At 39.4% G+C, this 14101-nt stretch overlaps 1 protein-coding gene across 1 annotated transcript in view; it reads left to right on the top strand.

Annotated features, from left to right (window-relative positions):
- GFRA1 (GDNF family receptor alpha 1) overlaps positions 1 to 14101 on the top strand; it is a 161950-nt gene that overhangs the window by 123358 nt on the left and 24491 nt on the right. Inside the window, exons 7-8 of the mRNA XM_054382395.1 lie at positions 1586 to 1720; positions 7633 to 7811. Of these exons, the coding sequence (XP_054238370.1) occupies positions 1586 to 1720; positions 7633 to 7811 (314 nt within the window). The remainder of the gene's footprint in view (positions 1 to 1585; positions 1721 to 7632; positions 7812 to 14101) is intronic.

Genomic DNA, 14101 nt, shown 5'->3' on the forward strand with positions numbered 1-14101 from the left:
TTTACTGCCTTTCTCAGGCTAGGCCTTAATGTCTGTTGTTCCTTGTCTACCACATCATGTATGAAGCAGTTTGCATGTTGATTTGTGCAGTTCCCAGTGCTCCCTGAAGACTGAAAGGCTATTTGACATCATTCTGTGATTTATGTTATTTCTTATGTTCCTTTTTTTTTTTCTTTTTTTAGTTTGATGTTTGATAGCCCTTTCCTGTGTGTTATTGCAGACTCCTGGACCCTGGACCTATGGACCAAATTTTCTCTGCTAGTGTATGCTTTGGGTCACTGATATTTGTCCTTCATCTATTCCATCTTCTTAATGACTACTTTGATGTCAGTTTTGAGGAGATGTGATCACATTTCCTCATGATTTATAGCCTGCCCTAGAGTTGTAGATTACCAAGTCAGGACCATATTTCCTGGAACAGCTTTCATCAGTGAAGTCTGGAATACCTGCTTCTTTTCATTTAATTTTTCCTGTTTGGTCAGACAAAAGAAAATAAAGCCTCAAACTTCTCAATCCCTAGGGAAGTTTGAAATCTCTGCCTTGTTGGAACAAGTGCTGGTCATGTAACAGTTGTCTAATCCAGATGAGTGATGAACAGTTGCTTGTGTATCTTTTAGGACACAATGCATTCGTTGGTTTCACTTCATTCATGGTAGCCTTGAGTTGACATAAAAATGTGAGAGTCTTTACCTAAGAACTTGTAATAGCCTTGCAACGAACCTTTTGGTTCCCAGTTGTTGACAATGTTTAAGAAACAGTTACTGTACTGAAAAAAGTGGTGACACAGCAATAGTAATAGTAATTTATTACCTGCAAAGAATCTACTCTACTGTTTTATGAATGCTGGTTGTGTTTTTGCTTTATTCGTTGCCATAACCCACTCTGTTGTCAGGTCCCTAATGAGCACCATGGGGCTAACACTCCTTCAAGATGTATTAGGGCTCCTTTCAGCATGACTAGCATGCTCCTTGCTCAAGCGTTCTCCTTGCTCCTGTGTCTCAGAAATGTTTTTTTTTCAGGCTGGCTGCAGACTCAAGGAGGAAGCTCAGATCTGGATGTCTAGCTTCAGCTATTTATTTGCAGCTAGAACAAAAATGGGGAAAAACACAAGTGAGGAAGAATAAATGGATTTTGAGAGTTCAACTTTAAGGACACAAATCCACTTATGTTTGATTTGGCAGCAAAGCCCTTTCAAGAGGTTCCAACCTTTTCCCGGTTCATACCTCCCCTGTGCTGCACTTTTCCACCTGTCAGTTCTGCTGATGCAGCTCTCTGTGGGAATGCAATATAAACCTTTTTAGGGGAAGTGAATGGATCTTCACTGTGTGAGTCATTTTACATTCCCTAAAGGAATTTCATTCAAACAACCAAGGGTCTGAAGTGTACAGCACAGGGCTGGGTGTGAAAGGGCAAAGGGAGCCAGGAACTGTTAGGTCTGGAAGTTAGGGCACTGTCATGGCTCTGAATTGTGAGTCCAGCTCTGTGTACAGGACTTGCCAAGTGCTGTTTGCTATCCTCTTAGTATGGAGAGAATATTTCATTATAACAGTTGCTCACAAGACTGTATTTCACTCTTTGTTAACAGGTACAGTGATGACACCAAACTACATAGACTCAAACAGTCTCAGTGTTGCCCCATGGTGTGACTGCAGCAACAGTGGCAATGACATTGATGAATGCCTGAAATTTTTGAATTTCTTCCAGGACAACACATGCCTTAGTGAGTACAAAATTCCATGTCTTAAATGTGTTTTAGCATGTTTTCTGGAGTTTCTTTACTGTTTAAATACGCTATGATACAGCAAGGCCATCACTTTGCACTTAGTAAGGATATTTCTGCTGTAGGTATAAGAATTAAATGAGCAAAGTATGCCTGGTACTGTGGTTTATGGTCAAGACTGTGTCTTAGTTTAGAGCAAGATACATTGCTCTTTTACCTCTTCCAAAAGGGGCAAAAGAATATCACTCAGACAAAGGATTGGATAGGACTGGAAAGTTTAAATTGAAATGCTACTCAACTACACACAACAGTACAAAGCATATAAAATACACAAAAATCCATAGCCTGGATTTACATAGGACCCCATTAAGCCAAAGCTTCACACAAACCTCCCTTTAAACCAGGCCAACAAACCCAAGCCTTCATGCCCTCCCCCTACCAAGCCACACCATTGTGACACAGAAAAAAATTAACTTGGCAGCTCCAGGCCCCAATTAGGCAGCTCCATGCCTAATTGGCAGCATTGCCAAGGCTGAAACCAGGCCTCCCCTGCAAGAGATAACAGTCTGTGCATTCTCCCTGGGAGAAGGGAAGGAGGGAAAAGGGAAGAACAAGTAGAAGTGCTTGGGTTTGTAGGGATGCAGGACTTATGGGAATGAAATACAAAAGTTACACTTTTCCAGTCCACCTCCTGGACCTCTCTAGCCTTTGGAGGTCTGTAACTTTGTGGTTCTTAAGGCATCTAGCCTCTAAACTACTCCAGATTGCAAACATGAGAAGTTTTTGGAAAAAATTCAAATTACACAGTTGTATCCTATAGAAATATGTTTACATCCCAGTTCATATTTGGACCCTGACAGTCAGACAGCATCTCTATCTAAAAATTACAACACCTGAGGGACTTCATATAATTGAAGAAATTCATATGAAACAACCCCCCCTCCCCCAAAAAACACCTTGTAGTTATTGTATGAAGGATTTGCTCTAGGTAAGTACAAATTGCATTGTGCTTGCAATTTATAGCCAAGCTTCAGGCTTTTTAGACTACTTGATCTCAGATGCCTGCTTTTAACAGAAGTCTGGATCGTATCTTTTGTCAGGATTTCGTTAAATTATTGATTGTAGTTTTCTTCAGTCAAACTCACTCCCAAATAAAAGACTGTTATAAATTTCAGAATGGTTCAGTGGAGTCGATTTTGGCAGGTTCTCTTTTCAAATTTCCTGTCTGCCTGGAGCAGCATAATTGGGTGATATGGAGTGTGCATCAGAGTTTTAATTTCAGATAAATGAGGAGACCAAAGGAGCTTGGCTTCCTAGCCTAGCAGAACAGAAGTTGAAAGGATACATGACTGTCCTTTGAAATGGCATTAGAGGAGCAAGCCCAGTGAGGGAAAAGGGTTACAACATCACAGAATTAACCAGGTTGGAAAAGACCTTCAAGATCATCAAGTCCAACCTATCACCCAACACCATCTAATCAACTAAACCATGGCACTAAGTGCCTCATCCAGGCTTATTTTAAACACCCCAGGGACGGTGACTCCACCACCTCCCTGGGCAGTCCATCCCAATGGCAAATCTCTCTCTCTGTGAAGAGCTTCCTCCTAATATCCAACCTATACCTCCCCTGGCACAGCTTGAGACTGTGTCCTCTTGTTCTGCTGCTGGTTGCCTGGGAGAAGAGACCAACGCCCACCTGGCTACAACCTCCCTTCAGGCAGTTGTAGATAGCAATAAGGTCTCCCCTGAGCCTCCTCTTCTCTAGAGGACAATGTTGTCATGAGATCAAAAAGATAATAGCCATATATGTTTAGGTTCAAAATTGGAAAATATGGTTTCCAGCAGGAGTTTTTGAGGGTAAAAAAAAAATTATTACTTGTTTTAAAAGTCATATTTCATCAGCTTATGAAAAGATACATACATTATTGCTTTTTTCCAATATAATGAATGAACTCAATGATCCAGCCTGTCCCATCCACCCCTAACACTTGAGCTAACACTAAAGCAGGGTTCAGCCTGTATTTTAGTATAGGATGTGAAAATCTCCATTGGTAGGTTCTCCACTAGGCAGCATTATGGGGAAGACATGAGGAACATTGCTTATGAAAAGTGAGTGACTTGAGTTGCTGTTTGATCCATTATTTATTAAGCTTTGAAAGATTAATCAATTACCCAAGATCGTTAGAAAAAAAAAAAAAAAAAAAGAACCCAGAAAGCAATTTGGGCTATGGTTGGGTAGAAGTTACAATATAGCATCAGACCTTCTTCAGACCTAATGGGGCTGCCATTTATATATGCTGTAATAAGTCAGACTTTATTCATTCGTGAATGTATTAATTGCCAGAATGTTACAGGTTCCTTTTAGAACATAAAGACAGAGTGATCCTTTGTCCTTTCTTTTGCTATTGGTATAAAAGCATTAATGAAGACAAATCAAAGACATTAGATGTTCCTGTGAGACAAATTACAGCCATCCTAGCTGTACAAGATGTCTTCATGAAGGCATTAAAGACGTTTCTGAGTTTAATACAAAGTTTGTTCTCTTGCAGAGAATGGGAAAACTTCCAGATCGTGTTTTTTTTAACAAACAAAATGTTGCTATCATTAATGGGCCTTCCAGTGCCTCCAGTGGAGGAAATGCCATTTGTTTATTGGATGAGGCTAATATCCCTCCCACTTTTTTTCAACAAAACCAAAATCACTTTTCCACCGTGAGATAAAACTAGGACTTTCTTGCTGTTTTGCTAAGTTTACCTCCCCTTTAAGCTTAAAAATAAAGCAGTGATTTGGGGCATTTACAGAATATGTGGAAAAGTGAGCTTAAAACCCAATTTGGTTAGTTATGCAAAGTAGAATAGCTGAGACTGTACCCTGAGGGTTAGAGAACTCAAAAAGCAGGGCATGTAAGGGTCACATTCTCCTAACCTGGAGCTGGGATATGAAGCTGAGTTTACTGTGTCCCATATACACACCTGAAATCCTGGCTTTTCTTGCATCTCTATAAGCACTTGCCTAGGAATTCCACCCCAGAGTTAAAAAGCCTTTTGCAACAGGTGTGTAGTTGAAACTGGAATGGAAGTTTTGATTTCAAAAGGTCAGTGTGAAAATTCCAGTCTGGTTTAATGATGAGTTTCAACAAAGATAAACATAGAGTTATTTTCTTCTTCAGTTATGTTAGACAAAATGTGACTTTATCTTAGCATTGCCCTTCAGAATATGGCTGAAACTGGCCCAAATAAAATATATTCCATTCTAAAATTTGAGGCTACCTATTGCCTTGCTTATACTTTTATCCTCTTTGCTGAAAGATGCAATTTTATTGGTAATATTGCAGTGGTCCTAAGCAATGGCTGTCCACTTAGGGTTTGACCAAACTTAAATTCTGCAAATCCACTTTAAAGCTCCAGTTTAGCTACTGTGAAAGCAAATGTCCTGACATTCATTTCAGTACTCTAGAATTCCTGCTGAACTGAATGAGACTCAGGATATCAACCTATCTGTTCGAAGGATTTGTTCACAGCTGCCTTAGACTGCAGTGAAAAAGAACTGGGAAATGGGAGGAAAAATATAAAGCAGAGTTGGTCAGTAAAAGGACCTTTCTTAAAACTAATAGACTCAGAAGATCACAGGATGTTAGGGGTTGGAAGGGACCTCCAGAGATCATCAAGTCCAACCACCCTGCCAGAGCAGGACCACAGAATCTAGCACAGGTCACACAGGAATCCATCCAGATGGGTCTTGAAAGTATCCAGAGAAGGAGACTCCACAACCTCTCTGGGGAGCCTATTCCAGTGCTCTGTGACCCTCACAGTGAAGTTCCTCCTCATGTTGAGGTGGAACCTCTTGTGCTGTAGTTTAGATCCATTGCCCCTTGTCCTGTCAGAGGGTGCAACTGAGCAGAGCCTGTCCCCCAGCCCTCTGATATTTATAAACATTTATTACATCCCCTCTCAGTCTTCTCTAGACTGAACAGCCCCAGGGCTCTCAGCCTCTCCTCATAGGGCAGTGCTCCAGTCCCTTAATCATCCTGGTAGCTCTCTGTTGGACTCTCTCCAGTAGATCCCTGTCCCCCTTGAACTGGGGAGCCCAAAACTGGAGGCAGTATTCCAGGTGTGGCCTCACCAGGGCAGAGCAGCACCTTGAAACACCTCCTTACAGTCATTATGTGGTTTTTTAAAAATCCATTTGAAATATATGTGAAAATTATGTATAAAATGCATATTTAACAAACAATTTATATGTTTGAAGTATTATGAAAATATGAGAAAGGATGGACCACCTCTTCTATGAGGAAAAGCTGAGAGGGTTGAGGTTATTTAGCCTGAAAGAAGCCCCTGGGGAGACCTTATTGTGACCTCTCAATACTTAAATGGGCTTATAAAAAAGATGGGGACAATCATTTTAGCAGGGCACTTTGCAACAGGAGAAGGGGTGGTAGTTGTAGAATAAAAGAGGGAATATTTAGACTAGATCTAAGGAAGGCATTTTTGACAATGAGGGTGGTAAAACACTGTCCCAGCTTGCCCAGAGATGTGGTAGTAGCCCTATCCCTGGAAGCATGCAAGGTCAGGTTGGATGGGGCTCTGGAAAACCTGATCCTAGTTAATGCTCACTGCAAGGGGATTGGACTAGATGACCTATAAAAGTCCCTTACAACCCAAACCATTCTCTGATTCCATCAGAGACTCATAGAATATCTCAATTTAGAAGGGACCCCTGAGGATCATTGAAGTATGATTGTATGAAATAATTAAAGACTAATTGTAAAGACCACATTCAGTTAGAAAACAGAAGGATTGCATGCATTTCTGTGATCCTTCTTGCAATAATGGAAACAAAGAATTACTCTTTATTTAGGAAATCATAGGGGAATATTGCTTCAGATATTTACTTAGTCAGGTAAACCCAAGGTAAATATCATTCCTCTCTTCCCACTTTGTCTCCTGTAACCCAGCAGCGTGACTGTGATGCCTTTTGCAAATTCTTCTTTGCATGTTGGAGGTCTGAGAACTATCAGGGTAAAATACATCTTTTTCAGACAAGAATTAAATGTAAATTCTTTTACAAGGCAAGGAATACTGCTGAGAAGAAGTATTAATAACTTCCACATATTAGTCCCCAGTGAAATTGTTTGATTTCTCCTACAAAGAATTTGAACTAAGAAATCCCTAAATCCATGCTGAATCCCCAAAGACCTGATTAAAAACTGTTTTTTTTCCTGTTTATTTATAAAAAAAAAAACCCAGCCAATTTACTCTTGCCATAAACACACTCTTTAATCCCATGAAACTGTGATAAGCTTTTTAACTTTTATATTCTGAAGTTTTAGTTTAAGCATGCTTCCCTCACCTCATTATGCAGATTTTGATTGAAACTGTAAGGAAAAGATTGTCTTAGTTAAACCATTCTGTAGTTACAGGAATATTAGTTTTACTACAACAAGCTGTAGAAATAAATCAGTATTTTGCCTGCTCCCTGGTTCTACTTGGCTATGTTGTAACATCACATGCCTGAATGGGGACATAACAATAAAACTGTATTTTAAGTCTTCGGAGTAAATTTTTGAGGTTTTGGATGGTAACAAATACGATTAGGCTAAGTCCTGGAGCTTCTGTCAAGAATTACTGGGAACATTACAGAGAAGAGGCTGCACCACATAATTACATGACCACAGAATTGGAGTCCGTGGTTCTAATATCTTCAAAATTAAGGCATCTTTTTTTTTGTTTTGGTTTGTTGGGGGTTTTGTTGTTGTTTGGTTTGGTTTTGGTTTTTTTCAGCATAAAAACTGAGTTTCTATAAATACACATTTGTAATGGAACAGTAATAATGACGAAGATGATTAAAAAGCCAATTCTGCTTTCTGCAATTTGTTTAGAAACAGAAGAATGCCTCTGATTTATTTTTTACAGAAAATGCAATTCAGGCCTTCGGCAATGGTACTGATGTGAACGTGTGGCAGCCAATCCTACCAGTACAGACCACCACAGCCACAACTACAACAGCTTCCAGACTTAAAAACACAGGTTCAGAGACCACCAACAATGAAATACCCACCCACAACGATTCACCAGCATGTGCAAACCTGCAGGTAAGAGAGTCTTGCACTTGTTGCAGTGCAGCAATGAAAGTTTGTCATGGGTAAGTATTCAGAGTAGTCTCCTGCTGAATAAATAGATGCCTGCTTAAATCTGAGTATCTCTTTATTCCCATGCTGCAGTTACAATTGTCATGGATCGGACACTTATTTTTAAATCAGAAATGTGCATATTTCAAAGTAGACTTTATTGGATCTCTGGACGCAGAATGTAATTTGTTATCACAGGTTTGGAATGAATGTGGCGTTCTCCAAACCTTGCCAGGATATGTCAGATTAAATTAATCCCCTGAGTTACCCAAATTCAACTCTTAATGTCAGATAGCATGTCCTGCTACCTTCTTTCTTATGTTATTGGCAGTAAACTTAAGAGGTTTTTTTGACTGAGTAGGTCTGGATGTAAGAGAATATGTGCTGCTCCAAACTACATGATGAAGAAGCTGGATAAAGACAGAAGCTGTTTTGAATCAGGTGCTTTCCTAAACTGGGGTCAAGATTGTGGTTTTATTTTTGGCTAATGGCTGTAGCAGTTTCCTCTGACACTTCAGTTAGGCTATTCATGGTGCATCAGATTCTGAATGTAAAAGGGCTCATCGTTTGCTGAAGGCAGTACCTGCAGCTCTTTGAAAGTTTGAGGAACTTGGACAGGAGACAATTGCAAAATCAAGGCAGAAAGAGGTAACAGGAAATGGAAGTTGAAAATATCCTTAGGCCAGATTAGAATCTGAGGTTATAAACATTTTTGGTGATTTAAATGCAAGATTAGGTCAGAGATAGATCAGCTTGGCCTGTTTATTTGTCTTTTCAGGAGGAAAATTGTTATGTGCCATAAATGAAAGCATCCAAGTTTTAAGCTCTCATCTGGTACTAAGATACCTTTTTAATTTTTTTTTCCTCTTTTTTTGTCTTGGATTCCCAAACCCTTCCACAGGTGTAGCATTCACACTTCTCTTATTTATAAAAATTGATTTTTCATTCTTCATATTAAACTGTATCAAGAATTTCCATATTCACTAAAATGGACGTTTTGCATCCCTTAGAAATGTATTTTGCTTCTTTCTTTTTCTGCACCACTCTCTGACCTTCATCCTTTTCTAATTTCACTCTTCGTTTTGCACTGACAAATTTCTTAGGAATTAATATTTTTCAATGGAGAGACAAAATATATGTGGTTAATGGTATATAGCATTGAGTTTAGGTCCTTCTGCTTTAATTCTGTTTTTCATATCTGTGTGTTCATTATTAGCTAAGCTTTGTTAGTTACTGGTGATAGGGAGGTAGTTGCAGGTATATATTTCTATGTAGATCAATCATCTGACCAAACAGAATATGCTACAGAGAAACATAATCTTTTAAACCTTTTAATTTTTTAAATCTTTTAAAAATTGGAATATCTTGCATTATAGCAAAGCCTTTGATGGGAAATTACTCATTCACTTTGGGTTGTATTAAAAAGTTATTTTATGGGATTTCATTTCCTTTCAGTGTTTATCCAGTCCCCTATAGAGTGAGGCCTCCAGATGCTACCAAAGTACACATCATAAATAATAAACTGAAGAAATGGCAGGTGATCACAATTCCCATTGGGTTTTGCAAATGTTCCCAGTGGGTTTTGCAAATGTTCCTCAAGCCAGTGTCTCGAAAATAAAAGAAATTCTTTCCTATCCTTACTCCTGTTCCTCTGACATTTTGAAGTCACATCCTGCATGATTTTATCAGCACTGGTTTAAAGCTGTATTGTGACTTCAAGTGTTGTACCCCTGATATAGTTGATACAAGAACTAAAGGTCTGCAGAACAAAACCAACTTCCTTTAAGTAAATGATCTGTGCTGATTTTGTAGAACCTATAGGTAAGTCTCCACCAAAAGGTCACTGGAGTCATCTGAATCAGGCAGTTCTATTCTTGTGGAGTACAGCATTCTGGTGCTCATTACTTCCTTGTGTCAGAATTGACACATAAAGAACAAAGCTCTTTATATATTAATGCATTTTTCAAGAACAATAACTTATGAATAAAGCCAAAACAAGCCCACAGGTTTTGAAAAAGAAACCTGTGTTTGTTGGACAGTATGGTGCCACTCTGCATGTGAGGCTGAAACCTCAATGCAATTTACAGAAGAACTGGGGGCATTCATGTCACACTTGGAGAAGTGCAATCATTCCAAGGCTCTGTTCCCATGGAAAATATGCCTTTGTGCTATTTTCAAAGTATGAACTATTGCAACCAAAAAACAGTCTGAAGGGTTTTGTTACATGCTTAGCAGTTGAGCTGAAGGGTTTCCAAAAGGCAGTATAGCCTAAACATTATGAAAAGCAGAATTAAACACATAGTCTCAGCACAAAAAGACAATGGCAGAGAGGTGATGAGGAAATGATCATTGGGATGCTACAAGACTGCATACCCTACTTAGTGGGCCTCAAAACCCACTGAAGGAAGAAAGAGCAGGAAGTGATTGATTAGTATAGATTGCTATAGAAATAAATACAGTAAGGGGAGAAAGAAAGGAAGTGATTGATTAGTATAAATTGCCATAGAAATGAGCAGATGCTAATCTCCTGGGGTTGTAAAATAGAGGGCACTAACCCAGCCTGCCAAGAATACTGCCTGAAAGGAGGCTGTAGCCATGTAGGGGTTGGTCTCTTCTCCCAGGCAACAGAACAAGAGGACACAGTCTCAAGCTGTGCCAGGGGAAGTTTAGGCTCGAGGTGAGGAGGAAGTTCTTCACAGAAAAAGTAATTGGCCATTGGAATGTGCTGCCCAGGGAGGTGGTGGAGTCAACGTCCATGGAAGTATTCAAAAAAAGCTTGGATGTGGCACTTGGAGCCATGGTTTAGTTGTCAGGAGGGGTTAGGTATTAGGTAATAGGTTGGACTTGGTGATCTCTGAGGTCTTTTCCAACCTGGTTGATTCTGTGATTCTGTGGCTGTGCAATTTTTTGATACATTTGTTCCTGGCTTGTTCAGAATGGGTGTGTCTGTGCCATGTTCTCCTGCACATATGCAAACTTGGGTGTCAGAAAGGTTGTGAACATTAAAGAAAATATGAGATACTTTTACTACCTGTTGAAGATTTGGACTTCTAAATGATTTTTTTTTTGTGTTTCAGGGATGCGGTTTAGAAATGGTTTATTATTACAACTTACCATTGCTAAAGCAATATACAGTTCTATTGTGGTGGTTTCTGAAATAAGCTCATTTTTTGTCTCCATATGTATGAGTTTGTGTAATACATTCTTTTTTCTCTCCCTGTATGAATTTGTGCAACACACTCTATTTTCTACCCCTGTATGAATTTGTGTAATACACTCTTCTTTTCTATCCCTAAATTAAATCAGCACTCTGGCTTTGACAGGAAGATGCTTAACTTTGTCAAGCATCCTATAAACTCTTTTATAAATTTGCCTTCTAGTAGTGGATGGCTGTATAAAAAATGCTAAATTCAAGGATTTTTAGAGGTACTTGAGATCTTACAAGGGCTCCTCAGCACCGCATAAAAATAATTTATAAAATATTGTGAATGAAAAGATGAATTCCAGCAGCATGCTCCTTATAGAGGCATATTTTATTAAGTAGTTACCATCTCTGTCTTTATTTCAGATAGCTTCACTCTAGCATTTTCTGTTTAACTGATGTATTTGTTTATGCCTCGTGCTCAATCGTAACTTGCGTTCAGTAAGCCAGTCAAAAAATCGTTGTGGTCTTTCAGTCTCATCTTCTGTCACCACTGCTTGCACTGTCAGGTTGGATTCTTTGCAAGGGTCAAAAGAATGAGTTTGGATGTGTACTCACACCGTGTATTCTTCAAGAAAAATGCTACTTCTGCATTTAGGAGAGGTGCATAGAACTGAAAGATGATAATGAAATAAACATCAAGTGGTAGATTAAATTAGACTAGATTGCACCAATTGTTCCAACATCAGCAGCAGAGATAAATAAAACCCTAAGATTTTCATGCTGGCTTTGCTATAAAGTTTTAGAGGGCAGTGACAACAGATGTGGTGGAAGCCCCAGCCCTGGAAGTTTTTAAGGCCAGGTTGGATGTGTCTCTGGGCAACGTGATCTAGTGGAGAGTGTCCCTGCTCATGGCAGAAGGGTTGAAACTAAGTGATCCTTGAGGTCCCTTCCAACCCTGACAACTCTGTGGTTCTGTGAACAGTGATAGATGTCAAGATGGTTAAGGACATTTAAGTCTAAATTTATGCATTGATGGTTCTGTACTTTGTTTTCTCATATTTATTGTAAACGTCTTGTTCTAGTTAACCTTAGTTCAACACTCACAGGGAATTTAAAGTTTCTGTGCTTCTGAAGACATTTAAGCAGTGGACACATGTGATTGATATGCATGGCCCTTCAGACTGGCAAGTTGTTTTCAGTTGAATCCAGTATGTGAATTTCTTTGTTTTGACCCTTTGCATGTAAAATTACTGAGTGTTTAGAACAGATGAGGGTCGTATTGCAAGCTGCTCTTCCACAAATTTGTATAATTCCACAAACACTTGGGATTTTATAAAACATCTATTATGGCAAGCCTGGGGACTAAACCTGAAGACAGAGCTCAGAGCTTATACATGACTCACAGACTGAAAATGAGTCTGTGCTTTTCACTTGTGGATCTGTTGCAGATCTTCAGATGTGTAAGGATCTGCTCATCTGGTGTTTGAAGTACTGTCTATAATTATGTGATGTAGCTTCCTGTGTGCTAAATAGTATTATTTGTTATTATAAAGCATTATGTAGGTGTTTGGAGAGGGTTAAAAGCCTCAGTGTGGTATTCTGAGGATGAAGACACAGTAGGTGTGGAGCTTCTTGGGCTGGTAATTGGGTGGTGGGTGAGCATAAGCAGGAAATGCAGGCAGCATGTAGGTGTGTTGCTGATGAGGGGATAGTCCAACTGCTAAGATGGTATGCTGGAATAGAGACAAAGGGAACTTAATTTATCACCTGAGCACCAGTATTAACTTGCCCATATGCCTGGCACCCTCTTTACCCCATCCTTTCACACAACTTGTGATCTCTTTCCTTTTTTTTGTTTGTGGAAAACAAGCACTGCCCTTTCAAATGCCCTGCCTGCTTTGTCCCTCAGAAGAGGTCTTGGACCTCTCCTTCAGGCACTGCAGCTACTTAGAAGGTTGTAGTCAGGAGGAAAAGATAAACTCCTAATGCTGTGCCAAAACAAAATTAAAACCAAACCAAACAACAAATAACAAACCAAACAGAAACCAAACCAACTGAAAGAAAACCACCAACCTCCAAAACCAAACAAGAGAAAACCAGTATTGACTAAATGTTTCATATGAAAAGATTTAAATTTACCTGCTGTGTTTCCAGGATTAGCTGGCATAATGAGGTCATCCTGCTGCTACAAGTGATTTGGAGAACAGCTATTGGTGACTTTTCTTCTGAAAAAAGCAGCATCTTTGATTTGCTTCACTATGAATTATGTTGAGCCTAAAGAAGTATTGTGTGCTTGGCATGTACAGATTAAAATCTGACAGCCAGGGATAGTTTTCATCTTTAAACCTTTCATAATTTTAATTTTACTCTTCTAGTTTGAGGAGCACTGAACAGAATTTGTCTTTTACCAAAACAGAGACTGCTTTGTCCATTGATTTTGTTGATATTGATTTTGGTGAAGTGAATCCTCTGCTTTTTTTTATTTGCTTCATCACCATGCTGGAGTGGATCCTCCAAAAATGTGGAAATAAAACTTTCTTGAGATTGTGTTGATTTACTGCATGGCTCTTGCACCTTTCAGAAAGAGGTAGGGAAGGTCACCATGGGTGAGGTTTGGGTTTTCAGCCTGTATGGCAATCTTGGTGTTCACAGGCAGGAAAGCATTCAGTGGTCCACCTGCATTACTATGCAAACAGTGGACCTCAGTGGCAAAAGGCTGCTTTGCAGTGAGCATATGCATACAGATGTGCTAATGCTATGATCATGCTTGACCACTCCCTTTTGGAGGAAGGTTGTGCATCAGTTCTTCACCATCTTGGCCAGAGAATTCCAGGACCACACAAGACGGATATGTTCAAGCTTGTTGAAATCCTACTGAAGTTAAAGGTCTGGTTAATGTAGCTGATTAAATTCTAAGTACAGAGACTCTTTTGCCTCTGTTTTGAACATCAGAGGAACAGTTTGAAGATGTAGCCAAGTATCATACCCTATAGGCTCAGATATATCATATTAGTGTCAGTGTTGCTATGAGACATCAGTAGTCAGTAGAAAATTGTTCTCATTTACCAGTCTTGCTTGAACTTCGTAGTTGAACGTCGAGCCTCTTTGT

This window comes from Indicator indicator, chromosome 7 (assembly GCF_027791375.1).
Source record: "Indicator indicator isolate 239-I01 chromosome 7, UM_Iind_1.1, whole genome shotgun sequence".
Lineage (NCBI taxonomy): Eukaryota > Metazoa > Chordata > Aves > Piciformes > Indicatoridae > Indicator > Indicator indicator.